At 41.8% G+C, this 26,760-nt stretch overlaps 1 protein-coding gene across 2 annotated transcripts in view; it reads left to right on the top strand.

Annotated features, from left to right (window-relative positions):
- The first annotated feature begins 322 nt into the window (after positions 1-322).
- Positions 323-26,760, top strand: part of LOC146693120 (phosphatidylinositol 3,4,5-trisphosphate 5-phosphatase 2A-like) — a 29,097-nt gene continuing 2,659 nt past the window's right edge. Inside the window, exons 1-26 of one of the 2 annotated variants that reach the window (XM_085478897.1) lie at positions 323-883; positions 7,777-7,840; positions 8,312-8,459; positions 8,554-8,635; positions 11,406-11,552; positions 12,229-12,325; positions 13,051-13,140; positions 14,248-14,349; positions 15,711-15,861; positions 16,040-16,146; positions 18,083-18,185; positions 18,283-18,479; positions 19,046-19,163; positions 19,571-19,667; positions 20,331-20,469; positions 20,561-20,660; positions 21,974-22,062; positions 22,156-22,237; positions 22,344-22,433; positions 22,677-22,790; positions 23,182-23,358; positions 23,448-23,603; positions 23,797-23,881; positions 25,373-25,459; positions 25,582-26,287; positions 26,596-26,729. In XM_085478897.1, coding sequence (XP_085335023.1) covers positions 699-883; positions 7,777-7,840; positions 8,312-8,459; positions 8,554-8,635; positions 11,406-11,552; positions 12,229-12,325; positions 13,051-13,140; positions 14,248-14,349; positions 15,711-15,861; positions 16,040-16,146; positions 18,083-18,185; positions 18,283-18,479; positions 19,046-19,163; positions 19,571-19,667; positions 20,331-20,469; positions 20,561-20,660; positions 21,974-22,062; positions 22,156-22,237; positions 22,344-22,433; positions 22,677-22,790; positions 23,182-23,358; positions 23,448-23,603; positions 23,797-23,881; positions 25,373-25,459; positions 25,582-26,287; positions 26,596-26,729 — 3,647 coding nt within the window. In that variant the 5' untranslated portion in view covers positions 323-698. The remainder of the gene's footprint in view (positions 884-7,776; positions 7,841-8,311; positions 8,460-8,553; positions 8,636-11,405; positions 11,553-12,228; positions 12,326-13,050; positions 13,141-14,247; positions 14,350-15,710; positions 15,862-16,039; positions 16,147-18,082; positions 18,186-18,282; positions 18,480-19,045; positions 19,164-19,570; positions 19,668-20,330; positions 20,470-20,560; positions 20,661-21,973; positions 22,063-22,155; positions 22,238-22,343; positions 22,434-22,676; positions 22,791-23,181; positions 23,359-23,447; positions 23,604-23,796; positions 23,882-25,372; positions 25,460-25,581; positions 26,288-26,595; positions 26,730-26,760) is intronic. The other variant, XM_085478898.1, reaches the window with a different exon arrangement.

The raw sequence follows: 26,760 nt of genomic DNA on the forward strand, positions 1-26,760 counted from the left end.
AATATACTGTATTAATGCATTATATACTGTTTATTGATGTGTATAAAACCAATATCTTAAGCTTTGTAGTGGAGTAAAGCCAAATATTTCTCTTGAAGTGGAGAGAGGCGCAAAGAAGCTTAAAATGAATTTACCTTATACTTGTGCTCATTTATTCTCTATCTTCTTTCCTCATTTCTCTTTATGTTTATCCATCACATGAGATCTTCATCTCTTCTTCTTTGTCAAGTTCGTTAGTGACAGACATGAAGGTAAAACCCACTTTACGTGCTTTTTTCTTTACAATAAAATGACGCAGTGGAAATTCGCCCACAATTTGTTTTATTTTGAAACGCCCGAAAGGAAATGGTTTTTTTCCGACCCCACGGTGACTTGACCGACTTCGTCCTGCTCTCCACTGTGGATTTACATACCCTGATTTCCGTGGGACTGGGAAGAGAAGGGGGAGGGCGGTGAGCCTTTCAGGAACTGAGGAAGCAGGCGCAAACGGCATAACTTAACAAATTAACAACTTGTGTGCTCGCCGTCGCTTCTGTGGCGCCTCCTGCCTTCTGTCGGAATAACGGCTGCTTTTCTGCTCTTCTGGCTCTCTTCGCTTCTCTCGCTGGATCATTTTCCTATACTGGAGGAGGGCTGGGAGTTTTTTCGGAGGAGACGGGAAGCAGCTTGAGTTTAACCCGGTTGGAAGGGCTGTGGCCATGGCCGGGGGTGGTGGTGGCGGCGGCAGTGGGGCTTCTCCGTTGGGCCACGCACCGCCGATGTGGTATCACCGGGACCTGAGTCGAGCGGCGGCCGAGGAGCTGCTTGCCCGAGCCGGTAGAGACGGGAGCTTCCTGGTGCGGGACAGTGAGAGTGTCAACGGGGCTTACGCTTTGTGTGTACTGTAAGTAACTTCGTCGGCCTCGTTGTGCTTTGTTTACCTTGGCTTTAGCTAGCACACATGACCAAAAGGGGTCATGGTGTGTTCTCTGTAATTCTGCAAACTTTATAAACTCCTCTCTTTCTGTTTTTTTTACTCCATCATTAACTTTTCTGCAGTAGACGCGATCAAACTGTAGCTGAAGTGTGCCTAGCAAAGCGTTAAGTTGTTTGTTTACTTTCTTCTGGAAGCCAAAGACAGGGATAGAGAGACTGCCTGTCTGCCCTGCAGTGAAACCCCAGCATGGCACACAACTTTAGGGCTGTCCCTGTCTGTCTTGTGTCTGATGTGGTCGCCTGCAGCGCCCTTTTTACAGGACTCTGCTGCAATCAGCCTGCGGGCTGTGAGCAGTGGCATTAAACTGAATGGTCGTGGAGGTAAATATAAGCATGCATGGGCTGGTGAAGCTTTGCTTTAATTTGAGGTCGGAGATGTGGTGAAAGAATGGGCCTATCCGAGGAGCTGTACATAATATAGTATATCATGAAATGACACAATATCAAAGGACAGTTAAGAGCGTCTGTACTTAGAGGGAGTTAGGGCAGCCACCTTGTTAAATAAATGACGAAAGACTGCCCATTCATTACACAATGGGGACTTTTCCACCAAACACCTACATGTGTAACAGTAACACAACAGTGCATTCACCTGAGAAACTGATGCAGGAACAGTGCTGTCAGTGTCAACAGTGGTTGAGGCAATGTTAAATGAACCATGGCAAAGGGGTGTTTAACTACAAATGACTAAAAGGACTTACAGCCACACACATAGAATACACACTGTTCAGGTTCAGAGAAATATCAGGCCCCTGACATTCACTTCACCTACATCCCCTATCTGATAAGTTTACCCCATGCTGAATCCCTGGGTGTGTAGTTTTTACACATGTAGTATACAGCTCATATACATCACCTGCTGATGGACTGCAAAAGAATTGAAACAGTGAGCTTGTTCAATCCACAAAAATTTGAACACTAACTTCTTTTAAAGTAAGCAAGTCAAATAATCACAGCTTATGGTGCTTCCTCTGTGATGTCAACCAAAAATATCAAATATCTTTTTGGGCTTTTGGAAAGTGCAGCTAATATAATGCAATATTTTTTTTGTTATGTAAACTGATTGCTGCTATGGTCATGCGTTCTCACATCTCTTTTAAAAGCGTATAGTAGGTCAGATATGTCACCGCTAATTGTGCTCATCATTCAGTGGGTCACTCTGTGACCGACAGCATTCCTCGCATCCATGCATCATTAGTTTCCGGATTTATTAGTGCCTCCACCTCTCCCTTCCTCTCCCCTTTCACCTTTCACAGTACTGACTTTGTTTCATCTCCGAAACGAAAAACAACTTCCAGGCAAATTACAGACAAACAATGCGAATGTTGTTTTTAAATCCAGAAGTTTTGGTTTCACATACACAAAAATAAGATGACAGAGTTTCACAGTTTACCGTACCGTTGAGACAAATGACAGCTACTGCAAGAATTGAAACTGCTATAATCTTCAAAGATGAACTTTTCATTGTTGACATTGTACGCCCGTCGTTTCCCACGTTGGCTGTAATTAAAGCAAGTGGTAAGTCAGAGGGTTTTTTCCAGCTTAGAGGAAGGCCTTTGACGGATGACTATCCGAGAATAAAAATTCCTTGTATTTGAATACAATGACTCACATGAGCAACAAAAAAAAAGAGAAGTAATTTGATTCTGAGTGCAAATCGGGAATGTCAGAAGCAGTTTGACAAAATGTACACATATCTTTTCAATAATTACGCTTACCTAGTGGCGTGTGTGACAGTTGTTGCGATTCATTGCTTGCCAAGAAACCCAAGCTTGAGCATTAATTATGTGCCTATATTACCCACAAACAAGAAGATGAATGTGCAATTTAAAATAAAGGTGGAGCATATTTGCTGTAAAGCATTTTCTCTGTGAATGTTATTGTGAGTGCGAATCGCACTGATTAATTGAACATTATTTGCAAAGCACCCTTGTAGGCCACTCACAGAGATGAACCAGTGCTGCTAGGAAAACCAGAAAGAAGTGGCTCACTTCTCGAGAACACGGATGACTTGGTGTTTCCCAGTAATGCCTCCAGCTAAAGAGAAAACGATTCGATGGTCAGACAAGACATTTATTTGTCGCCTTTGTCAAGTTTTGCACTCGCTGCTGTGTAAACCAGCGTTTCTAGGAAGTAAAATGTGAATCAGCAGATGTGTGGAAAGGTTTAACCATCGAACGGCACACTTTTTTTTTGTCACAGGGCCAGCGTGCCACTTTGGATGCTCAGAGGGCTGATGTGAGTGAAGCACATCCGCTCAATGTTTTCTTTATCTCACATTCACCTGATCACTATACCCCCCACTTAATCCACTGAAATGGTGCTTTTAATTCTATTATACAGAATTAAAAATAAAGTCCAATGAGTACGAATGTGACTTCTTTCAGTGGAATATACAGTGGACACCCACGAAATGCACAAACCAAGGATTTGTTTGTTTTTTTACCTGACAAGTCTTTTCAAAGTCGGACGTGTAACTTATAGACAGGGACACACACACTTCCTTTTTGAGGTCTTAGGAGACCCTGGTGCATTTAGGAAGTGTTTCCACTTGTTTCGACTGGCTGACTCTTGATACTTTCGTTAGCCAAGCATTAGCCTTTCACTTCCTCTTATAGTGACTTTGGATTTTGTGTGTCTGCATGCAAGTTTAATACTCGTGTTTAGTATTTGTGAGCTATGAATGTTTTAATTTGCGTGGATGCAGTACGAGTCCAGTGTAGCATGTTAAATCTCTCAATGATTAGCACACAGTTCTGTAACATCATTGGCTTACACATTTTAAGACTCTGTATAAGACGGGAAAGGTGCCGGCAGTGAGATGAGCTTATATGCTAATAGTTTTGAGTGTATGCTAGTCCCTGTCTCTCAGCTGTTTTCTGTTTTTGCTGTCAGGAATACGGTCGTTACTATCAGTTTAACACGTCTTAACTTGCCAGGGTTCAGGATGCCTCTGTGTACCTGTGTGTATGTGTGTGTGTGTGCATTTCAAACGTACAAGTTTGTGTGCAGACATTCCTCACGTAGAAAGTGTGTTTTGCTCTTTGTAGAGTTTTCAAATTCTCCTTTTTTTTTCTAAACTTCTTTCCAGTACACAGAGAATCCCTTCCCATTTAGTCTGATATTGTCTATCTAAGTAATTTGAAACAATATCTGCTGTCTGCTTACTGTCCTTATGTCAGTTGTCATTGAGTGAAAAATCCCTCTGAAAGAGACTCGTTTCTCCTTAACCACATCTTCTTCTTTTATAAAATGTATTTAGCTTGTCAGTTTCTTCAGAAAACAAGACTCAAGTTCACTTTCACATGTATTTTCTGTTTTGCTATGGTAATCAGTTTGTACTTGATGTTGATTGCCAAATGAACTGTCATTACTATTACTACCAACTATGGCTACGCACATTCATCTATCCATTAATTTTCTTCTGCTTAGTCAGTTAAAGTAAAGTGTGGGTGCCGAATCCCAGCTGACATGCGGCGAGAGATGGGGCATACCCCAGTCTTTAACATTGGTGTCACAGAGACATTCATACCTACAGGTAGCCTAACATGCATGTCTTTGTGGACTTGCAACTGCGTTTGCCTCAAGCCGCTTTATGCTGTAAGGTAGTGACCCTAGAATAATAGCAGGAAAACCCCAACAATCATACGGCATCCTTTGAGTGAGCACTTGGCAACAGTGGAAAGGAAAGGAGATGGTCTGCCTCAGACACTTCTCAGGAGAGAAGCCTCCTTTAGCCTAATTCTGCCAGAAGTCTCTTCCTGTTAAAAGCGAGTTTTTCTTTTCCACTATTGATTAGTGCTCACTCATAGGCGGTCCTCTGATTGTTGGGTTTCTCTCTCAATCCCGTAGGCTCTTCACCTTACACTGTAAAGTGCTTTGAAGTGGCTGTTGTGAATTGGTGCTATATAAATAAAACAGAATTGAATTGAATGTTTCCCTCTCGCTAGCTGTGAATTGACCGCAGTATTACTTCCACTTTTCTCACATGGGGGCAACTGGACATGACACAGACTTTCCAGTAGCTAGCTGGCAAGTTAAAGGCTATTCAATGTCCTAAGTGAATGAGTGGGACATTCGCATTCTCACATACGTCTCTGTTTGGTAGTTCAGGGCTGCGGTGCATGAATGGGTATTAATTATGTATTTAGCGGTCACGTGATCAGACAGAAGAGACTGAGGCTAAACCCTAAATCTAAATTCATTGCTCTTCTAAATCCAGAAGAGCGATGGTAATTTCCCAAATTGGCTGCAGCAACATGCCTGCCAAATACGTGAAGGGGGGAAAAAAGCAGTATGCATATATCTATTGTTTGTGCTCATACCAAATATTTCTATGCAGATTTTTTTTTTCTGCTAATCACATGCTCCATGAAGTGTCTTAATCAAAAACAACGTCTCCATAGTGCTATTGTTAGCAATACAGTGATAGCAGGAAATGAATCGTCAGTGTAAGTCACACTGTAGTGCAGTAATACACACAGTATTTACTGTGCTTGTTCAGGAATGGCCTCTTGCATTTTTGGTAGTACGTGACGACAAGGACGGAGAAGGCTGTAAGGAGTAATCTTAGCTTTTGATTGTTGTATTTCAAGGAAAACCTAGTTGGGTTTTGCCAAGATAGGCTTCTGTTTGAGCTTTGAAGACAGATTCACGCTGTGTATATTCTTATAAGAGGTTTCCCTCTAAACTAACAGAACAGAGTGAGCCAGTAGGGTAGTCCTTATCCTTTCACACAGGCCATTGTTGACAACACTCATAAGCTGTATACTGTGAGCCTATCTCTGGCCCACGACAACCTTCACTCTCTTTCTCTGACCCCCTTCCCCTCTGTTAACTTTACGGCCGTTGAAACAATAGTATTTACTTCACAGACCTGCAGAGAATCTCATCAGCTGCCAACAGGAAAACAAACACACAGAGGCACACAAACACATTGTACACCGCAGTGACGCTTGCGTATGGATTTTGTGCCACTCGGTCTTCATGCTATTGTGTTTAAAATGTGACAGGATTGAATGTGGGTTTGATTTTAGAGGAACAAATATTTATCTGGTCCCGTTAGTTTGAGCTGATATGGAGCTATTATTTGCAACAATTTGCAAAACAATGCGCTGTTTATGAATTCGGTCAACGTGGGAACTTGTGCTCGGTTCAACATTTTGCTCCTTTTCAGCGCCTAAATTTAAAAATTTTTGGATATTACTAGAGTAGCTTTGCATTTTTCCGCTTGTGTGTAAAATAATCTGTTTTTACTAAAGTCTATCTTAAATGGAGTGTTTATATTATTTTTTATTTTTTGACCAGGAAGTGAAGTGAGATAAAGAATCTCTTTTACGAGAGCTTCCTGCTCCGTGATAAGCAGCGTTAACCTAGTTTTTTTTTGTTTTTGTTTTTATAAACGGGAGAATATGAGTGTCCTAGTAAACGCCTGCACAAGCATGAAATCATGCAAAATCCACACAGGACAGTCCTGCCAGGTTCAAACCAGGACTCTCTTGTTGTGAGACAAAAGTTAAATCGCTTATTTAACAACCAAGTCCAGAGGTTTAAAATAATAGTGATTTTGCAAGTGCAAATCAAAAATCATTAGTTAATTCTGCAGCATGACAATGATGAAGCTCCCAAAATGTTTTTTTTTTTAAGATGCCATTAAAAGTTCAATACAGGCCCAATCATTTTCCTACAAATGCTATTTAATAACCAAGTTAAACATCCAACAGCTCAAGCAGACTGTGACTCTCGTTGGGATCTGGTCATGATCAAAACCATTTGCATGGTGGTCTGAGAGGAATGTGAGAAGCATCACCAAACAAAAAGTTTAGTTTTTAACTTTCTTATACATTGTTGTTGAGATCATTTTATATTTTATTCCAGTCCGTGTTTTAGCTCCTGCAGCACACTGACCTGGAAAAGCCGGAAAAGCAGCTGGGTTTTGAATTCCCAACATGGATTTATCCCTCCCTCCATTTATACACACACAGGCATACTGTAAATAAGCGTGGTGTTGAAGCAGAAGTTTAAAAAAAAAAGACTTTGGTGTTAGGCTGGAAACTTCGAAACTTCTGAACTGAGAACACCAATGAATCAAAAACCACAATGTTTGCTTGGCAAATCAAAAATTTTGCGGTCGGTCCACTGGACCGGCAGAAGCACAGGCATGAAAATCATTAAGCTTTAGCTTGTGGCTGTGGGCGTGTAGTCACGCCTGGGCCAGCCGCAGTGTCAGAACATTGATCTGTGATTGGTCGATGGGGGAGAAAAAGGAGCCTGAGGTTCAGTCAAATCAGTCTGATTTGCAGTGGTTTAATGCAACAGAGGCGTACTTTCATTTATCATTTAGATTCTGACGTCTACTCCATTTTAGTTTTGTTTTTAACTGTTGTCAATACTTTATGATGTACAAACACTCAGCTCTGCTTTACTGTACCGTGCTACTGTAAGTATAAAGCATGCTCACTGTGACAGACAGCAACAGGTTTAAGCTACGCCGTCTAAACCCTCCTCACTCCCATGCATACAATCACACATGCTGTCCACTAAGGTCGAGTACAGTGGTGTGTGTGTGTGTGTGTGTGTGTGTGTGTGTGTGTGTGTGTGTGTGTGTGTGTGTGTGTGTGTGTGAACTGAAAATAAAGATATTCAAATTTACGTAGAGTCATAAAAAATAGAAAAAATTCTCTGTACTTCTGCGTCCACCTGTGTTTTATTTCCACTTCATTTGCTGCCACTTTCTGCCCTTGTCCTCTCTTTGATTCAGCTCCCCTGACTTCTTTTTACTCTCTCTTTCTTTGCCTGTAGGTTTCAGAAGCACGTCCACACATACAGGATATTACCAGATGACGAAGGTTTTCTGGCAGTGCAGGTACAGTAAAGACACTCTCACACTCGTGCTTTCAGCAGCAGCTGGCAGGCAGAGATGCTTTCGTTGGCTCTGAGCTCCCTCTCTTACACACACACACCAACAGCAGGGTCTTTGTGCCTTGTGCTCAACAGCTGTGAATACCAGCTACCAGCAACCTCACACACGCGAAACACAACACAGGGCTTCGAATCATGTGGCCACAGCACAGCTGTCTTGTCTCACTGCTGTATGAGTTTTGGGGTCTTCAGCTGTGACGCTGAAAAGTCTCATTTTAATTTATCCGATTGAGTTTGTGGCTTCTTCCTGGTTTGAATTATATTTAGCCTACAGGGCTGCAATTGCTTACAAAACATTCATTGTGGAACAATGGAGGCTACCAGAAGGTTGGGCAATGTGACTTCTTGTAGCCACGGTGTTTGGATGAACTTAATGCATCTGTCTCTTGTTTCCCTTCCTTCCTCGCGCTCTCAGACCTCTCAGGGCGTGCAGCCTAAGCGGTTTAAGACTCTGCCAGAGCTGGTGTCATTGTACCTGCAGCCCAGCCAGGGTCTGGTCACCACCCTGCTTTACCCCGTGGAGAGAGAGGAGACAGCTGTCAGTGACGATAGGGACTATTCCGGTAATTTCAGAGCTAACGCAAACACACATGCCCAGATGGGGTGTCCTCGTCATCGCATGTTAACCGTGACGTTCTGTGTACTTCTGACTGGTAGATGGAGAGGATGAGAAGCCGCCCCTCCCCCCTCGCTCTTCCTCCACCTCCACTCCCCCTGGACCAGACACACCCACAGACAGGTACAAAGTCCACAGAGAGAAACATCTGATTGTGTCCTGTTTATAACTGTAGGGAGCTTAATCACAAACTACCTGCAACCACCAATCGCGTCACTCGGAAGTCACGGAAGTCACACAGGGGAAGTATGTCGCTTCATTGTGAATTATGTCACAGACGTATTGAAAATCACATAATCTCACACATGCTCACAAAAATAATAAGGAAGCGTTATTATGGTGATATGAACACACACGTTACTCAGTGACTTTGTTTGTTCCAGTTTATATGGCTACACACGCACGCGCACACAGATTATCAACTATTAAAAGCACTCGTTCACACAACTTCATGCACGCTCATTAACACATACTTCCTCTCTGTCTGCATTAAGAAGGTAAACCACATCCTGCTAGAAACCACGGCGTTCACGGATGGTGTGCGGCTTTGATGAGGTGCGGGCTCTAGTTGTCGGGCGCACACAGACGCGTACATTTCAAATCCCTGTCAGTTAATAATACTACTAATAAATTTTTGACATTTCCCTTATGTGATAAATAAATACACTTTTACAGTTTTTTCAGTGGGAACCAAACCACTTCACACAACAGTTGGTGAAGTAACAGAAACTTATGCATTACCTAACCTTGGTTAAAGTGTCAGCCAGTGAAACAATATCTTCCTTTCAGTTCTTTTAGTTGTTCTCTCTCGAGCTGCCATAGAAGGAAATCAACAATGCAAAATGAGCATAAAATGCATTACAGTTTAGAGGAAGTAAAGGGAGCACACATGCATGTCCTTTAAAAATCCTCAGGGACTTTGCGTGGTACAGCAAAATATAGCTTACATGGAAGCCATGGTGTGGATCGTATGAAAGGGTTGTAAATGCTGAAAATTAGTCTGTAAAAGGTGTTTTATTTTTTATAGGTTGGCCCTTTGCCAGTTCACGTGGTCCAGGGTGTCCATGAGTGTTCAGGCGGGCATAATTTAGCTCAGAGGAAGTATGTGACTCTTTAAAAAAAACAAAAAAAAAAACAAAGTCGCGACTACACAGATGCCAACTCTCTCGCCGACGGGCGCACACACTCATCCTACTTCTGGCAAACTGTGACGTCCATCTTTATTTTCCTTTCCAAGGGGTGTGGAGCATCTGCAGATTTAGCAACTATTCTTTTTTTTTTAAGTATCACCTGGAACTTTAAATAACTCCGTGTGACTTCTAGCAGTAAATGCATCAATGTAATACTACAGAGCAAATAAACAAAATCAAGAAATATGGCAGACAGAAAACTGAACGGTAAAAAGCTCTAAGTAGGCCCCAAAATGTTTTCATGCTTATGTCATGCCTTTACAGAATTACTATGGTGCAACTTTGCCCAAGGCAGTGGAGAACACGTGTGTATAAAATGTGTAGCCCATCGTCAAAGCTGCAGTAGGTGTTAATTTATAAAAGACAAAATGTGGAAATTTACAGGCCCGTCTTGAAGCTCTCCCTTCTACCCACAGGTATAGATAGAAATAAGTAATTCTTGGCCTTTGTTCCACTGCAGCTTGCGTCCTACATTGGTTTCCTGTTTGTATTACTGTTCTTTCACCGCTACTTTATACCTCTCACCTAATCTGTTGTTTAAAAAAAACAGAAAATGAAGCTAGAGAAGGGCGATGCGACCAAAAATATTTATCACGATATATAATTGACACGAGACAAATTACTTTACAACTCCACAACTTTATTAGTGCAAAAAACCCCATCAATGTATTTTCACTTAAACAAGCAGCTTTTATGTGCATTAAAGTTATATCAAAATGTAACAGTGCAAATGCAAATTCTTTGCTAACAATTTAAGCAAAAGGCATTTCCAGTGGAAATTGGCCGACATATCCTCAGCATAACCATGTATAATATCCACAAAACTTAAAAAAAGGTTATACACATACAATACGGTAATATTATGTTGAAGCACAGTACGTATCACTCCACCAGGCTCCTGCCTACGATAGCCGTAATGCTCCGAAAATCCATCAAATCAATCAATCAGCTTAGCAAAGTCGTACTAAAACATTTGACAGATTTTCGAGCGCCGTGTACCACATAAAATCGTTTCGAGGTCAGTAAACACAACCAGAATTCATACATAAGGCACACGGGATTATAAGGGGCACTGTCGATTTTCAGAAAAATCAAAGGATTGATTTTAAGTGTGCCGTATTTTCCAAAAAACAAGGTAATAACGGCGGCCCGCTAGCACGTTCTACCAAAAATAGTGCTTTGTTGTGTATCTGACAGATGAAAGCCAAACCAGTTCCAGACCACTGAAGTTGCAGCATTTTTACAAACCAGTTCTGGTTCATCTATTTCATTTAACGATCCGCTTTCGCCCTTCTCATTCTGCGTCGTCGCCATGCTTTTTACGCCATGTGCGTATGAAAACAAAGGCACTGCGCATGTGCGTTTTACCCATATTCTATCGCGATATTTCATTTTCTTATCGTTGCCCAACGTTATACCGGTATTACCGTGAACGGTATGATATGACCCAGCCCTAAATGGAGCCCAGAGGAGACACATCAAAGAGTCTAGTTTTCTCTCAATCACTTTAAATAAACGCCACTAAAACTTTTTTATTTTGTTTTTTTTCCCTGAACACACCAAAACCATCTGTGCCTTCCTGGACTTTAAATCACTAATGCATCGTTATTATTTGAAGCCTCCTTGTATTCTCATACACATACCAGCATTTGGAAATGATGTTCATGTGGTGGTTATAAATGGTTTCTTTGAATATGTTTTAGTACTCCAGCAGCTAATGGCCTGAGCACCATCTCCCACGAGTATCTGAAGGGCAGCTACGCTTTGGACCTTGAAGCAGTCAAACAGGGGGCCTCATCCCTGCCTCATCTCAACAAGACACTAGTGGCCTCCTGCAAACGCCTTAATGGGTAAGCAGCAGCACATCTGCACATGTGCAATATTTTAGAAAGCTGTCAAAACGAATTTAAAACTGCAAATCATACTGGTATTTAATAGGCAAGTAACACACTGAATTCCCTTTTTATACCCAAATTTGAGCACAGAGACCTGAAAAAGTCAGAAATTAATCAAATATAAGATTGTAAAAAAACACTGTTATCTGTAATTTGGCATTAAAAATAATAATGCACTTAATAGCTGTTCCTCTTTTTGTTTTGTTTTGCATTTTGTTATTTAAAAATATCATTATAATTAAAGAGCTTGTACAGACTGGTGGGTTGTGCATTAAAAGACACACAAAAATGATTTTGGTGATTATGAGTATAATTAATTTAGGGCATCTGTGGCATAAACCTTACATTAGTGGTGGTCTAATAAACTTGTGAAGCATTGTATATTATGTAGTGTTATATTCTGTCGGTTTCCTGATTGACTGACTGCCAAAGATTCACACCTCTCGGCCCACAGAGCTATCTGCTTCCTTAAATCAGCTCTAGGGGTTTTTTTGGGTTTTTTTGCACGTTTAAACACTGTGATGATCCGCAGGAAATCAGCTTGATTTCAGAAATGTTACTGTATGAAGACATAAGTGCAGAAAGAAGCTGTGAGGTAAATATGTGAATCTCTCTCTGCTCCCTCAAATAGAGAGGTGGATAAAGTTCTGTCAGGCCTGGAGATCCTGTCTAAAGTGTTTGATCAGCAAAGCGCTTTCATGGTCTCCAAAATGATCCAACAGGTACAGGTACTCTTCGCTTTTTTTAAAAGTGTGTGGTTGTGTGTGTCTTTGTTTGCGCAATCGCAGAATCTTACCCTCCTTTTTATTATCCTATATCCCATAACAAACTGTTACACGCGGTGATTTTATTATTTTTTCCCTTACTTTATCACACACATGTAAAAGCCTTGGTAACTTCTTAACACTTAACAGTGTTGTTATTAAAGCCCTTCTTCCAGATCATAGCTAAAATTATTATATTTGCCAACCCGTAAAGTTGAGGATTGCTCGCTTGTGGTGGGCTTTACGCTTCGTTTCAGAGAAGATAGAGTGTGAGTCATGATGTCCTTTAAATATCCCCGTAGCGCTCCTGCTAGAAACTTGGTATTAAGGAAAGCTTCTGTATACAGAACAGGCAAATAAAATATATAATCTGATTTTGCATGCATGTGTTATTCTTTGTAATTAAAAACATTTTCGTGTGGTTGGACAGAGAGTAGAGCCGATTAGTGGCCCAGCAAAATTCTTGATTTGAAGTTCAGGAGTCACTTTAGTCATCAAGCAAGGACTGACAATGAGTTTGACTAAAATTTGAATAAAAACCGATTTTAGGCTGGTTTAGACTGAATAGCCTTAAGACTGCTCTGTATATAAGTAAGTGTGTTTGCTGTGCAGTTTTAAGGCTGCTCTTTTTACATGCACTCTTTTTGCGGATTACATGGACTCTAATGGGTTTTTTTTGTCTCCATCAGTCAGTGAATCAGGGTGGAGACCAGGAACTGGAGAACCTTGTGACCAAGTTGGCGATTCTCAAAGACCTGCTGTCCTCCATAGAAAAGAAGGTACGCACAGACGGCACATTTAACAGCTGTGATGGACAACATGGCGGCTATTGTTTTCACTTTGTGAGTCATCAGGAAAAAATGTGGTACAGTAGCAGGATCTGCCACGGCTCTGAGTCCTCTGACAGGTGTTTCTGCAATCTGTAAACAAAAGCTTGTCAGCACAGTAGAGTTCAGTGGTGCCAGATGAAGTCATGAAACTTTATTGCTTTGTAGTTGAGATTAGAGTAAAAAATCTAAATGAAAAAGTGAGCATCGAGTGTGAAGATTGGTGTGCTCTCACCTTACTTTCTATTTTCTCTATGTACTTAGTCTAGTAGTTTGGAGATGGTTTGTTTAGATAACCCTCTCCATATGATGGATTATCTGTCTAGAAGCCCTGCAGGGTGTGCTTGTAGCGCAACACGTGACGTTCTCTCCTTTTGAGGCTTTTACATACAGCACATATAAACCACGCAGAAGGAAAGAGACAGGGTTGGGATATCGCTCGACTTCCCTTTAGAAGCCCTACAAGTCAGCAAAGACCTGATGTGTTAATGAGAGTCTGAGACTTTACAAGTAGAAAAGTGGACCCAATACGCTCATGTTCAGGTTACTGTTTTTATTCTTGGAGTCGGCTAGAGTAACTGTCCATGATTCACAGTTCAGAATAACCCTTATTTATATTACAAACACAAGGTTTGAGACTCGTTTTAAGGATGATGCCTTCGTTTCACATTATAAAGAGCCAGAAGAGAATAATAATAATAATAATAATAATAAATTAAATCTCCTGTTTACAAGGTGCACTGTGTTCTACTTTGTTCTACTTTGTCACTTGAGAGGGGGGGGGGCTTTCACTGGCTCGGGAGGAAATGGCCTCAATGTAGTAAGGCTACATGTCCAGACGATGATACTGGTTCCACCTTCCCTGCTCCTGTTAGATCACATCCAGGAAATAGGAAACCTTTTCCTTGCTGACACAAACCCTGAGACTCAAAATGTTACAGTTTTATTTTCTTTTTTTTTTTCTGTACCTTATTCTTATCCTCCAACTCTCTTTTTATTCTGTTCTTTAAATTAATTGTTTCTCCACCTGCGTGTTTGCCTCTTTCTGATACCCCTCAGGCCCTGAAAGCTCTACAGGACATGAGTTTGACCTCTCCATGCTCCCCCCCTCCTCTGCACTCCATGCGTCACAGCAAATCCATTCCTGTGCAGGCCTTCGAGGTATGCACCGACATCCACCAAACATGCACGCCTACATACTGTACTTCATTACCGGCTGTCTCACTGCAATGTGATGTAGGTCAATATCATGGCAAATGAAATTAAGTATTGCCCTTAAAGTCAAATTGCTCTGTGGACATTAAAGCTCCCTTCTGCCAATTTGGGTAAGCATCTTTTTAAGCAATCTTTTTTTTCTTTCTTTTTTTGTATGTAGAAAACCCTGAGATTTATTTTCTGTATTTAATTTCTGAAATGTTATTGTCAGGCAGTGGTATTTAATATGACAGATGGCATAAACTGAAGTAAAATAGGCTAAAAAGTCATGCATTTCTCAGCACAGGAATTTTAGCAGCAGATGTGATGTGAGGCCAAAAGAATGTTTTTGAAATGCATTTCCAGCTTACGTCATCACTGTCGCAGCATTTTATCACATTTCCTTGTAAAAGCATGAATTTAAGTGAGGCAGTTTTGATGTGCTGTGTATAAGACTGTAATAGTTTTATTATGAAAAGTACCAGCTGCATGGAGTGCAAATGTTAATGCTGAAGGAAGACTGAGAAAAGGAAAAAAAGGAACACGTTAAGATGATATAAATGGCTTTCACTTTGAGAAAAGTGGTGAACTAAGTGTGAAAAGGGTAGAAGGAAAAAATGTCAGGGAGGACGTGGGGGAAGGAGGTGACACACAGAGTTGAGAGATGAGTCGAGAGATGCTTGATTGAAATATTGGCTGTTGGCTAAGCCTGCGTTCTCTGTGGCGACATCCTTTCAGTAGTTTCCTGTTGCACACAAGTGCTACGCTAAGGAGATGCGGCGTCTGATCTGCCTTGTGACACCCAAACACAGAAGCACTCAGTGACTCAGAGTAAGAGTGAGTGTACGCCATCTGTCTAAACTTTTTTCCAGTCTTGCGGTTCTTAGTAAGACCTATACATCAAAAAAAATGCGTGTGCGAAGAAGCTGGTGTGTTGCTAAAGGAGGTTGGCAGTTTGGTGGCCGTCTTTCTCAGTTCCTCCAGTCTGTCTGCTGAAGTGTCCTTGGGCATTACACTGATCCTCAAATTGCCCCAGATAACTGACGTGTGAAAGAAAGTTTCTCTATGAATAGAATCAGATCATCTCTCTTTGTGGATATGAATCTAAAACCAGAATTTGGATATTTACTATGATCATCAACATTTTATTCATGCGTTTTCTCATCTTCGAGGCTGCGTATGACTAAAGTAGATCTAATACTGCTCTGTGCTTCGTTTTAGAGACCCCTGGTGGAGGGTAGATTATCTCAGTAGACACATAGGGTTTACAGAAGCATGCTCAGTATGCGTTTAAGTGAGTTTAAACTTTCTCCTGTGGCTCATTGCAGGTGAAGCTCGACGTTTACCTGGCGGAGCTGACGAAGATCGGAAAGAGTCAGAAGTACACGCTGTCTGTGGACGTAGAGGGAGGAAGGCTGGTAGTAATGAAGAAGGTGAAGGACAATCAAGAGGACTGGATCACCTACACACATGACAAAAGTAAGGATTGGGGCACCATTCACACAGAAAAAAGTATGTCCATTATAGGATTTTAATCTCGCCATCCAACTTGAACCTTCTTTAACCCTCCAAATCTGTTACATGACCTTTTTTTCCCTGAATTTATCTGCAACTTCCCATCTCTAACTCGCTGTCCGTTCGCCTCTGTGTCTTTCAGTACGTCAGCTGATCAAGTCTCAGCGGGTGCAGAATAAACTGGGCATTGTGTTTGAGAAGGAGAAGGATAAGAGCCAGAGGAAAGACTTCATCTTTGCTAGTGCCAAGGTCTGCACACAAGAAACAAATGGACACATAAAACTGCTATTTTACAGCTATTCATAGATAACTTACAGTTAACATGCCGCCTTCAAACTGAAGATTTTGCAGTAACATTGCCAGAGTTATTGCACAGGCTTATATGCATTTCTCTGCTATGAATTCAGTCTGCACTGAGACTCTTTGTACAAAATTAAAAACCTGCTGTTAATCAGTGAGGTAATGTTGTCATGTGCACCTGTTTAGCTGTTCGTTAATACAAATATATAATCAGCCAATCATGTGGCAGAAACTCAGAGTATTTATACATGTAGATATGACAATCACAACCTACTGAAGTTCAAAGTGAGCATCAGAGCAAGGTAGAAAGGTGATTTAACCCTCTGATGCATGAATTATGAAAGCCTTGGTCAAGATTTTTTTCTTAAGTGCTTTTATTCTTCTCAGGACATGAAAAAAAATGTTCAACTCTTTTTTCCCCCAAAATATGTTTTTTTATAAAGTTATAAACTTGTCCACTCCAGTGGACTACATGCGCCTGAGCACTTAGCATGAAATACTGTGAATTTACTATAAAAATTAATTACCTTGTGTTCTATTGTAAATATACAAACACTTGTTTGCTTGTATCCTTTGAAAAACATCTCAGCAATTTTTTTGGAACTTTCAACTCATAAGGCCCCAATGTTTAGACGTAAATAACAAAACCAATCAACAGTCCTAGCTGTGAATCCTACACCTGAATATGGCAAACTATCTCCAACAAGAGAAACATTTTTGAGTCTACACAGTTCTATAACGATGCAGGACAGTATTACCAAGCCCTTAGTAGCATGCTGGAAGAAAACACAAACTGACATCTTAGTCTCTGCATCTCCAAACACTTCTGTGTTCATCACACCTAGGCTGTCCGTAGTTCCTATGTCTCTGTTCTGCTCTGGCAGCCACTCTCATCATCACTGGACTTATCACTGAACTCATCATCACTGCACTCATCAATGAAATCATCATCACTGGAGCTGGATGGAATTTCCTGGACTATTCTGTACGCTGCCTTATTCTTTGCTGCATTTGAAGTCTACAAAATATGATAAAATAATTATTATAGTAACTCAAACTACAGCTGATCTGCACAGAAATATACATTTTAAATGAGTAGCTTATAAATGTAACAATTATATGCTTACTTATAACCAAAACAGTCCCAAAAAACAGTGAGACAATTTATGACTTATGTTAAAAAAATATAGTGGGTAATGCATGATGTCCACTACAGTGGACACATGGTTAATCGTAGTTTTCTACATATTAGACATAACAATTTCTTATTCCAAACAGATAATATCCTTCCCTAGATGTTACTGCATATCATATTTTTTTTACCTGTTGGGCTCTTTTAGCATAGAAGGATTGACAGGATATGCCAGCAGTGGTCGGCAGGGGTGACAGTTTGTCTGCCATCTTTGATTCAGAGGAAATTTACTTGCAGTTGCACTAACTGAACACTGAATTGACCTCAATGGAGCATGGCAGCAGAGAGCACTCTAGAGGCTAATATGCAGTTCCACCATAGAAACCAATGCATTAAAGAGATATGTACGTTTTAGTAGCTGTCCACTCCAGTGACCACTATGCATCAGAGGGTTAAGTGAGTTTGAACATGGCATGATTATTGTTGCCAGATCTGGGTGTTTCAGAAACTGATGATCTGCTGGGATTTTCCCCCACGAACCCATCTCTAGGGTTTACAAATAATGGTTTGAAAAAGAGAAGAATAAAGAATTAAGTCAGTTGTGTAAGCAAGAGGGGGTCCAAGCTGGTATTATTAGCAGAGTGTAACCAGTGACGTGGTTGGTAAGTGTATAGAATATAAAGATGTTCAGAGGAACTTCAGAATGACGGCTATCAGTGGCATCATCCGCTCACTGATGTGTGTTTGTGCCAGAAACGGGAGGCGTTCTGCCAGCTGCTGCAGCTGATGAAGAACAAGCATTCCAACCAGGACGAGCCAGACATGATCTCCATCTTCATAGGCACCTGGAATATGGGTTAGTCACACTGAATGACTCGCCTTAATGGCTACAAATACATCTGAAAATGTTCAACGAGAAAGGAAACAGTTTGACCTTTTTCCTGTCGCTTTAGGCTCTGTACCTGCACCCAAAAACGTGGCCTCGTGGGTTTTGTGTCGTGGTCTCGGGAAGACACTGGACGAGATGACCGTCACCATCCCTCATGACCTGTATGTGTTTGGCAGCCAGGAAAATTCAGTGTGCGATCGGGAGTGGGTGGAGTCACTGCGCGCCCTGCTGAAAGAACAGACAGAACTGGATTATAAGCCGGTAAGGAAAGAAAGCCAACTGTTTATGGCTTGATGAATGTGTATGAAGAACATAAGGAGGTGTTGCGGATAACCCTCAGGCGAGTGCTGTTGTTGTACTTGAATGAAAAAAAGTTGATTTTTTTTTTATTATGCAAATGTCATCATGTTTAGAAAAAGACAAATTTCCCACATTAGTTCTTGTCTGATCGTTTTTTCAGAACTGCATTTTTATGTTTGACTAATATGAGAAAAGAAACATTTTAAAACTTTTGTTTTATTGTAATGCATAGTTATAAAAAAATTCCTGTAAAAAATACAATAATTTCAAAACCTTAAAAAACAGAGTTATTTTTGAGGTTACACAACTTTCCTTTATCCTCTCCACACTTTAGTTCCTGTAACAAATATAGAGCTAAGTATAGGACTGTCTCTATACAAGCAGAAGTTTTTGCGGTTTGCATAAAAATGACCCTGTTTGAAGGGGGAAAAAACTGAAGACAAGGGGGGAAAAAGGCTATTTCTGCATGGTGCGAAAACAGAAATGATGACTGTAGGTTCCTCATTGTGTCTCGTTCTCGTCTGCAGATCGCCGTGCAGACTCTGTGGAACATAAAACTTGCTGTGTTGGTGAAACCTGAACACGAGAACCGGATAAGCCACGTTGGGATGTCCAGTGTCAAGACGGGCATCGCCAATACCCTGGGTAACGGCTCTACTCTGTATTCCGTCTTTGCTATTCCTTCCTATGTCTTGCTTCCTGCTTCAAATGTAGGAGGAAATAGCTCTGATTTCCTGTCTTAACAATGGCCTCCTTGAGCAGTGTTCATGACTGAATCACTTGTTAGTTGATTAAAAAATGTGGGACTTGTATTAGTAAGAAAATGTGAATCAAAATCTAAACTTTCACAAAAATCTTGAACTCATAAGAGAAAAAAACACAGATTTCCTTCAGCTCAGCAAACTGGAGCCGTTCATTGTTTCTCATATTTTAATATAAAACTGATCACAGCCAGATCCCCGGTGATCCTTTAAAAGTTTCTGTTAAGTAATGCTTGTAATTGCACCTAATTTGCTGTATTTTGATTTAATGTTTGATTTTATGGTTTCTAGGTAACAAAGGAGCAGTGGGCGTGTCTTTCATGTTCAATGGGACGTCGTTTGGCTTTGTCAACTGTCACTTGACATCAGGGAATGAAAAGATTGCCAGGTGCCCAACACGCTCTTATTTTTATTTTTATTTTTTTGTTTGTTTTAAGCCTCTCAATATCAACAACAGAGAATTCCTAAAGCAAAAGAAACCACACCCCCTTTTAATTCTAAGGTTTTATATCAGGAAATAATTCAAAAAAATCATCCGGTCCTTAGCACGTCTTAGAACCAGGTAAATACAACCTTAGATGACATGTTACACTCTGATTATTTATTTTTAGAACACAGGACAAAATCCCAAACACAGCAGCAAATCTTCAACAGAACAGCTGAAAAAGAGAAGAATGAAGGTGCTGCGATGTCCCAGTCAAAGTCTAGACCTCAACCTAACTTAAATACTGTGGCAGGATCTTAAAGAGATGAGCGTATACGTGTACAATCATACAAACAGAATTACTGCAAGTTCATTGCTGCTAAAATTGGCTCCACAAGCTTCAGAATCAGAGATGCTTTGTTTTTCACGCATAGTTTCTGCATTTTGTCTTTCTTGTCAAATCAATAATGACACTGGGTAATATTCATAATCTAATAATTCATCATAGTAATTGAAAGAGGCTGTGCTTTCTGTTTGCCATAAGTGTAAACTTGGTTTGGTTTTTCATTATAATTTGGTGAAAGCTTGTTTAAATGTCTTCTTACGTGTGACCTTTGACCTCTGCAGGAGGAACCAGAACTACCTTGATATCCTGCGGCTGCTTTCACTGGGAGACAAACAGCTGAGCTCCTTTGACATTTCGCTGCGCTTCACGCACCTCTTTTGGCTGGGAGACCTTAACTACAGGCTGGATATGGACATACAGGTGAAGCAGAAATAAATACAGGCAGCCTCCAAAACGTGGATGAAACTTTTCTGTCTGACCCTGTTTTTTGCGTGTGTGTTTGTGTGTGCAGGAGATTTTAAACTACATTAACAGGAAGGAGTTTGACCCCCTGCTGAAAGTGGACCAGCTCAACCTGGAGAGAGAGAAGAATAAAGTGTTTTTACGCTTTGGTTAGTGCTGGTTATGAATATCCTCACGAGTCAGAGCAGGATGTGTTTCAGTGTACAGAAATATAACAGTAATACCAGTGAAAAGTCAACACTAACAAAAGACTGCTGTCCTTAAAGCAGAGTTTCAGTGGTCTTATAAACACAACCGAAGGGATGACTCACACTTACCAAAAGCACCTGCTCAGCACTCTTGTTGTTCCCTGAATAGTTCACCATCAGCTCTGGTTTTTCTTTCCAGACTTCAGTGGTTCTTAAACTGTGGGCTGTGCCCTCGTGGTGGGGCACAGAGCCACTGCAGGAGGGGTGTAACCAGGGGGGAGGATGTGTGTTACGTTCCCCTGAGGGGTCTAGGCGGGGAGGGGGAAGTAACAAAAGTGACCGGGTCAGAAAAAGGAGTCAGGGAGGCAAAACAGTTAAATAAAACAGTTTTATTGAAGTAATTCAACTAAAAGAGACGGACAAGCCGTTATCACCATAAAAGAAACAAACAAAAACTCAGGCGTCGGTCAGTAAGGCAAAAAGTCAAAAGGAAAGCGCAGCTCACTAGCTGGAAACCACAATACACAGCTCACTAGCTGGAAACACCACAAGACACTCAGCTCACTAGCTGGGCCCACACAAAATGGCACTCTGGCCCAGAGCTCACCTTTCCCTGGGCTTAAATCTCCTTGATTACTGACGAGAGTCAGCTGCACAAAAGGGAAAGGTGGCACCTCAGGCAGAAGAGGTAGTGTGACACGCCCACACAGGCACCTTCAGGAGGAGGCCCTGCTAGGGCCGTAACAATGTGGAGTTAAACAAAGTTGGATAATTATGATTTTTACTGAGAAAGTGAACCGACGTTGGCTGTTTGCTGACATTTACTACACTGGAATTGAACTTGGACCCTTTTTTAATGTTAATGATTAATCCAAACAATAGAGTGGGTGTGTGGACTTGTTTTATCTTCTGAAGTGAGTAATTCAAGTCATTCACTGCTGAAGCCTTTTTCACTTTTAAACATTATTTAATCTTAACTCAATGCAATGAAGTCTGCACTAACGCTGTGATCAGTGTGTGATATCACTGGGATTATTTGTTTTAGTAGGTAACTAAAAATCAGCCGTTGCCCTGCAATGTTGTCCAGTGATCCATGATGCCATGTAATAAATCCTTAAATACCAACCGATTACTGAGAACTTGGTCATGATTGCTAACCCGGGGTCATAAATACTGTGAATCGCACCTGCTGTTATATCAAAATTATAAATATTGTTATGAAATGCTAAACTTCGAACCTTTACTGAAGTGGATGTGTGTCTCTTTGCGTGCAGCGGAGGAAGAAATCTCGTTTCCGCCCACCTACCGTTACGAGCGAGGCTCAAGAGATACGTATGTCTGGCAGAAGCAGAAGGCCACAGGGGTACGTTCCCTTTCTTACGTCAGAGCCACCTCTGATAAATTCTTTCTGTTCTTGTGCCTCGTCCTGATAATTCTGCTTTTCCGTCTGTCCCAGATGAGGACTAATGTTCCATCGTGGTGCGACAGGATTCTGTGGAAGTCTTACCCAGAAACACACATAGTCTGCAACTCCTATGGTGAGGATCATCAGAAGAAGAAAACCTTCATAATTTCACCTCATAATGCTAAGTGGACAGAAATTAAAGTTGTTGTTTATTTTTGTTTGTTTGTTTTTTTTGCCAGGCTGTACAGATGATGTTGTGACCAGTGATCATTCCCCTGTATTTGCTACATTTGAGGTGGGCGTGACCTCCCAGTTTGTCTCCAAAAAAGGTACAAATTTAATTTTGTTTCCTTTCTGTCACTTCCTCTACTTCCTGGTCTCACTTTATCTGGCTTTTCTTCCTCCCACAATCTTTTTGGAGTTCATTATTGTTATTATTCATGTTATTTAAGCGCTCCGTGTTCAACAAGTGACATTTAAAAGTGAGTGATTAAATACATGCCTGTCTGCACAACCCACACAGATCTTTCCATCTTCCTCCTCCTCCCTCCTGTCCACATACTTCTGCACAGGTTTGCCAAAGTCTTCAGAGCAGGCCTACATCGAGTTCGAGAGCATTGAGGCCATAGTAAAGACGGCGAGCAGGACCAAGTTCTTCATTGAGTTTTACTCCACTTGTCTGGAAGGTGAGGTGAATGTGATTGCACCTTTGCAGTGACTCTTTCATGCTCATAGACATAAATATAATGAGCAGTCTGACAGAAGGAGTTGCAGTAAAGCAACATGACCCAGAATGGATGCAATAAAAATGTTTTTGCTTCTTCTTATTTGTATCTTTCTCCCTCCCTCCTGGTCTCAGGCAGTCAGTATTACCTTTAAACTAGAATCCATAAAATCCATTTTTCACCTGTGTTGTGCCCCTGCCACCTGTCCACCATGTACTTTTAAATTAAAATGCAATGGGTACCTGAATCCTCACCCCGCTCTTTTCCCCACCGTCTTCCCTTTATCCTCTTCCCCTTCCTCTCGTCCCTGCATCTCTCTCTCTTTGTCTTTCTCTCTGTCTCTAATCCTTAGAGTTTAAGAAGAGTTACGAGAACGACAGTCAGAGCAGCGATAACGTGAACTTCCTGCGCGTGGGCTGGTCCAACAAGCAGTTAACAACACTCAAACCTCTTCTGTCAGAGATCGAGTACCTGCAGGATCAGCATCTCTTGCTAACAGTGAAATCACTGGATGGATACGAGTCCTACGGTATAAAGATTGTCTGTGCTTGTGGTTCTTTGAAGTTTAAAGGGAATCTAGTTTGCTGGAATCTAACAAATCTCCCCCACTCTTTTTAGGCGAGTGCGTGTTGGCTCTGAAGTCGATGATTGGCAGCACAGCACAACAGTTCCACACCTACCTGTCTCACCGTGGGGAGGAAACAGGAAATATCCGAGGGTCAATGAGGGTCAGAGTCCCTTCTGAAAGAATGGGAACCAGGGAGCGATTGTACGGTAATGCATTTTACACCTTAACACCAATTACCTACAAAGAGAGGAGATACTAAATGTCTTTCAAGCTTGCCGCATCCATCACTTGAACAGTTCCTGCCTGCATGTTTTCAAATTTGCAGACAGGAAGTGATGGATCTAGGGTTACAAGCATGTCACGTTTAGTTCTAAAACTGATTTTGTTGCTGTGTTTCAGAGTGGATCAGCGTGGATAAGGATGAGACGAGTGGACCTAAAGGGAAATCTGCTGTGGTATGCAGATCGGGGCATGAGTATGTGAAGTCAGTACACTCTCCTTTTTTTTGCACTTGATTTTTATTTAGAGTTCCCACACGTCAGTGGGGATTTTTCTGTATAGCGTATGTTGATGATGTGCTGGCATGTACCTAAATATCGATGCTTAAATACCTTAAGGGATTGAGTCGTAGCAGTCAGGTCTTTTTGTGAGTTTGTTGATGAATGCGTTTGAACAGCTGAGCCGGGTAACTTCAGGGTTAACCTTGAGTGGGTTTCTTCTTGAGTGGGTGACTTGCACTGATTATAGATCAACAGGTATAAAATCACCACTTGCTGACAGATCTAGTTGCATCACTAATCCTGAAAGAGCTCTCAGATAATAGGATGGTATCAAGATTTGTAATAGTGTCTGAAGTCTGCAGCTGAAAGATTAACAACTAAAACTGTCTCATGCAAATTTGCACCTTATTTTAAAAAACACTCGATTATAACCCATCAGATTCTCCTTAATGATTGAGGCTTTTCTTCCTTCCTTCAAATAGGCTAAACCTCTTTTAAAGCATTACTGGCCATAAGATTTATAGCATGCACACATATCTGGTGCTTTTCCTGATTTATCATATTATAGTTTACTCCTTGCAAAATCAGCCACTCATCTGCTGGTACAATAATCAGTGGGACTGGTCAGATGTTGCCAACATGAACCTTTTCATGTGAATGTGCTGGTACCTAGATCGGGAAACCCTGTGTTTACTTAGACAGTTCGTGTGACCGCTTACCCTAACACTGGCGATCAGGGTGGTGGGGATGTTTTTAGAATCCACAGCAACTCAGACCAGTGACAGAGTTACAGAGCACGTCCCCAAGTGTTGAGGCACAGAGTGCATAAAACACACACTTTGCTGACTCAGAACTCTACACTTCCTCTGGCATTACCATCATGATACAAAATGTGCACCAGGAGCTTCGGTGCATGGGATTCCACACCCGAGCAAATACTGTACGTGCAGTGTGTAGGTGGCCTAGTATTTATTTCTATTTAGATGTATTTATGTGTTATATTGAATATCTGCATTAAAAAAAACACTGATAAAGATGATGCTTGATTATCCTGCACAGTGTGACTTGAGTACGACACAAAACACATTTTAAACCACGTGTTCATGTTTTTGTTTTGTTTACTATAAAATTTGGTCTTTTATGTTTTCTATGAATCTTTATGCAGTCTTCAGAAGTACCGCTACGGCACCTTTAGACAACATTCATTAGTTATTGAACATTAGTTATTAGAAGAGTTTGCCCTCAACAACAAAAGATGGTGTCAACAGACCTCGCACATTTTGATAGTCCGCTGTGTCACACGCTATAACATTGAGTCAGAATGGCAACTAGACACACCTGTAGGGTGCAGTCTCTCCATTTGTACGTTTATCTATTCGAACATCCTGCAAACATCGTGTTAGGAATGTCCTGAAACTGTCGTGACTTCTCTCTTGTCCCGCCTGCTGACTTGTTACGATGTGTTTTGAAAACAGGCCATCTGTGATTCGTAAGCCCCTCGGAGAGCTGGGAAAGGTCAGTGAAGAGGGAGAAAGGAACAGCAAGGAGGAGACCGCTGCAAGGTACTCATGACAGACACTTTCACTTAACACTTAACTATCACGTTAGGTTAGATCGTCTGATGCATTGTTGATGTGTGCAGATGAAAAGAGTTTTTACAACAGTTTCTGTGTTTATAATGAAGACCTAAACAGGACGGATCAGACAGCGATCCATCCATCAGCAAGAACAGCTACAATAATCCTGCCTACTACATCCTGGAGGGCGTTCCCAACCAGTCAGCTGCAGCCGTTTCACCTGAGCTTCTGCCCTCTCCTACCTCAGCCAACCCCCAGGCAGCTAAACCCCCTCCTCCCTCTGCCGGGGCGCGTTCCAAACCCCCCGGCGCAGCCTCGGGGCCCCCTCACCCACGCAGACAGGTTCGTGCCATTAGCGAGGAGAGCTCCTCAGAAGACGATGGAGGTGCTTGTGTTGTTGGGGCACAGGGAGGAGGTGTTGGAAGCACACTGAATCGACCTCCTCCTGACTTCCCCCCACCTCCTCTACCAAAGGGAGCCCTGGAGATGGTTCCCGAGGCCCCCTTCACCAAACCTCGCTCCCTTTACCCCGACCTGGCTGAGGTCAGGATCCCCGCAGCTGGCTCCGCTGCCCACGGAGATGCTTTCAGGCGAGGAGGAGTTGGAGCAGGGGCGCTAGACGACCAGTCGTGCTCTGTGCTCCAGATGGCAAAGACACTGAGTGACAGTGAGTTTCCTGGACAGCCTCCTCGTGCCCCCTCAGCACCGCCTCCTCTCAGGGGGCAGCCGATGGGTTTAGGTCTGGATGCCTGCCGCACCTTCCCACCTAGAAATCCCATCACAGAAAGTATAGCAGAGGATATGCCTGAGGAGGTAAGCAGTTCATGGGAAGTAATTCTGTTCAGTGTAAAACCGTTTCAGAGGCTGGAAGAAGCAATGCTGTGAGTTTTGCGTAGTTTTCTTTCAGGTGACTCCAGTTTTTGTGCAGTTTCTCACAAAAACACGAATATCTTCAACTTTGATGTTAAATATCAAAGCCTTTTACTGTAAGATGTGTCACCTTATTAGAGTGCAGAAAAGTAGAGGCAGTCTTAAGCTCTTAGTAATGTTGTTAGCATAAATGATGTGGCGGATGTGGCTCCTGCATTTAGTGGCTCCTGCATTGCATTTCTCCTCCGCAGGCACTTTGGGGCAGCAGTAGCTCATCTCTGTCTGTGGGGGAATCGTCAGTGGGCGAGTGGCTGCAGAGGCTGGGCCTGGAGCGGTATGAGCAGGGTCTTCTACACAACGGCTGGGACGATTTGGAGTTCCTCAGGTACATGAAGATCTAGGCTTTTATTTCCTCT

The sequence above is a fragment of the Copadichromis virginalis genome, linkage group LG14, assembly GCF_057382275.1.
Source record: "Copadichromis virginalis isolate Kocher_CV1m ecotype Utaka linkage group LG14, C_Virginalis_male_GT1.1, whole genome shotgun sequence".
Classification (NCBI taxonomy): domain Eukaryota; kingdom Metazoa; phylum Chordata; class Actinopteri; order Cichliformes; family Cichlidae; genus Copadichromis; species Copadichromis virginalis.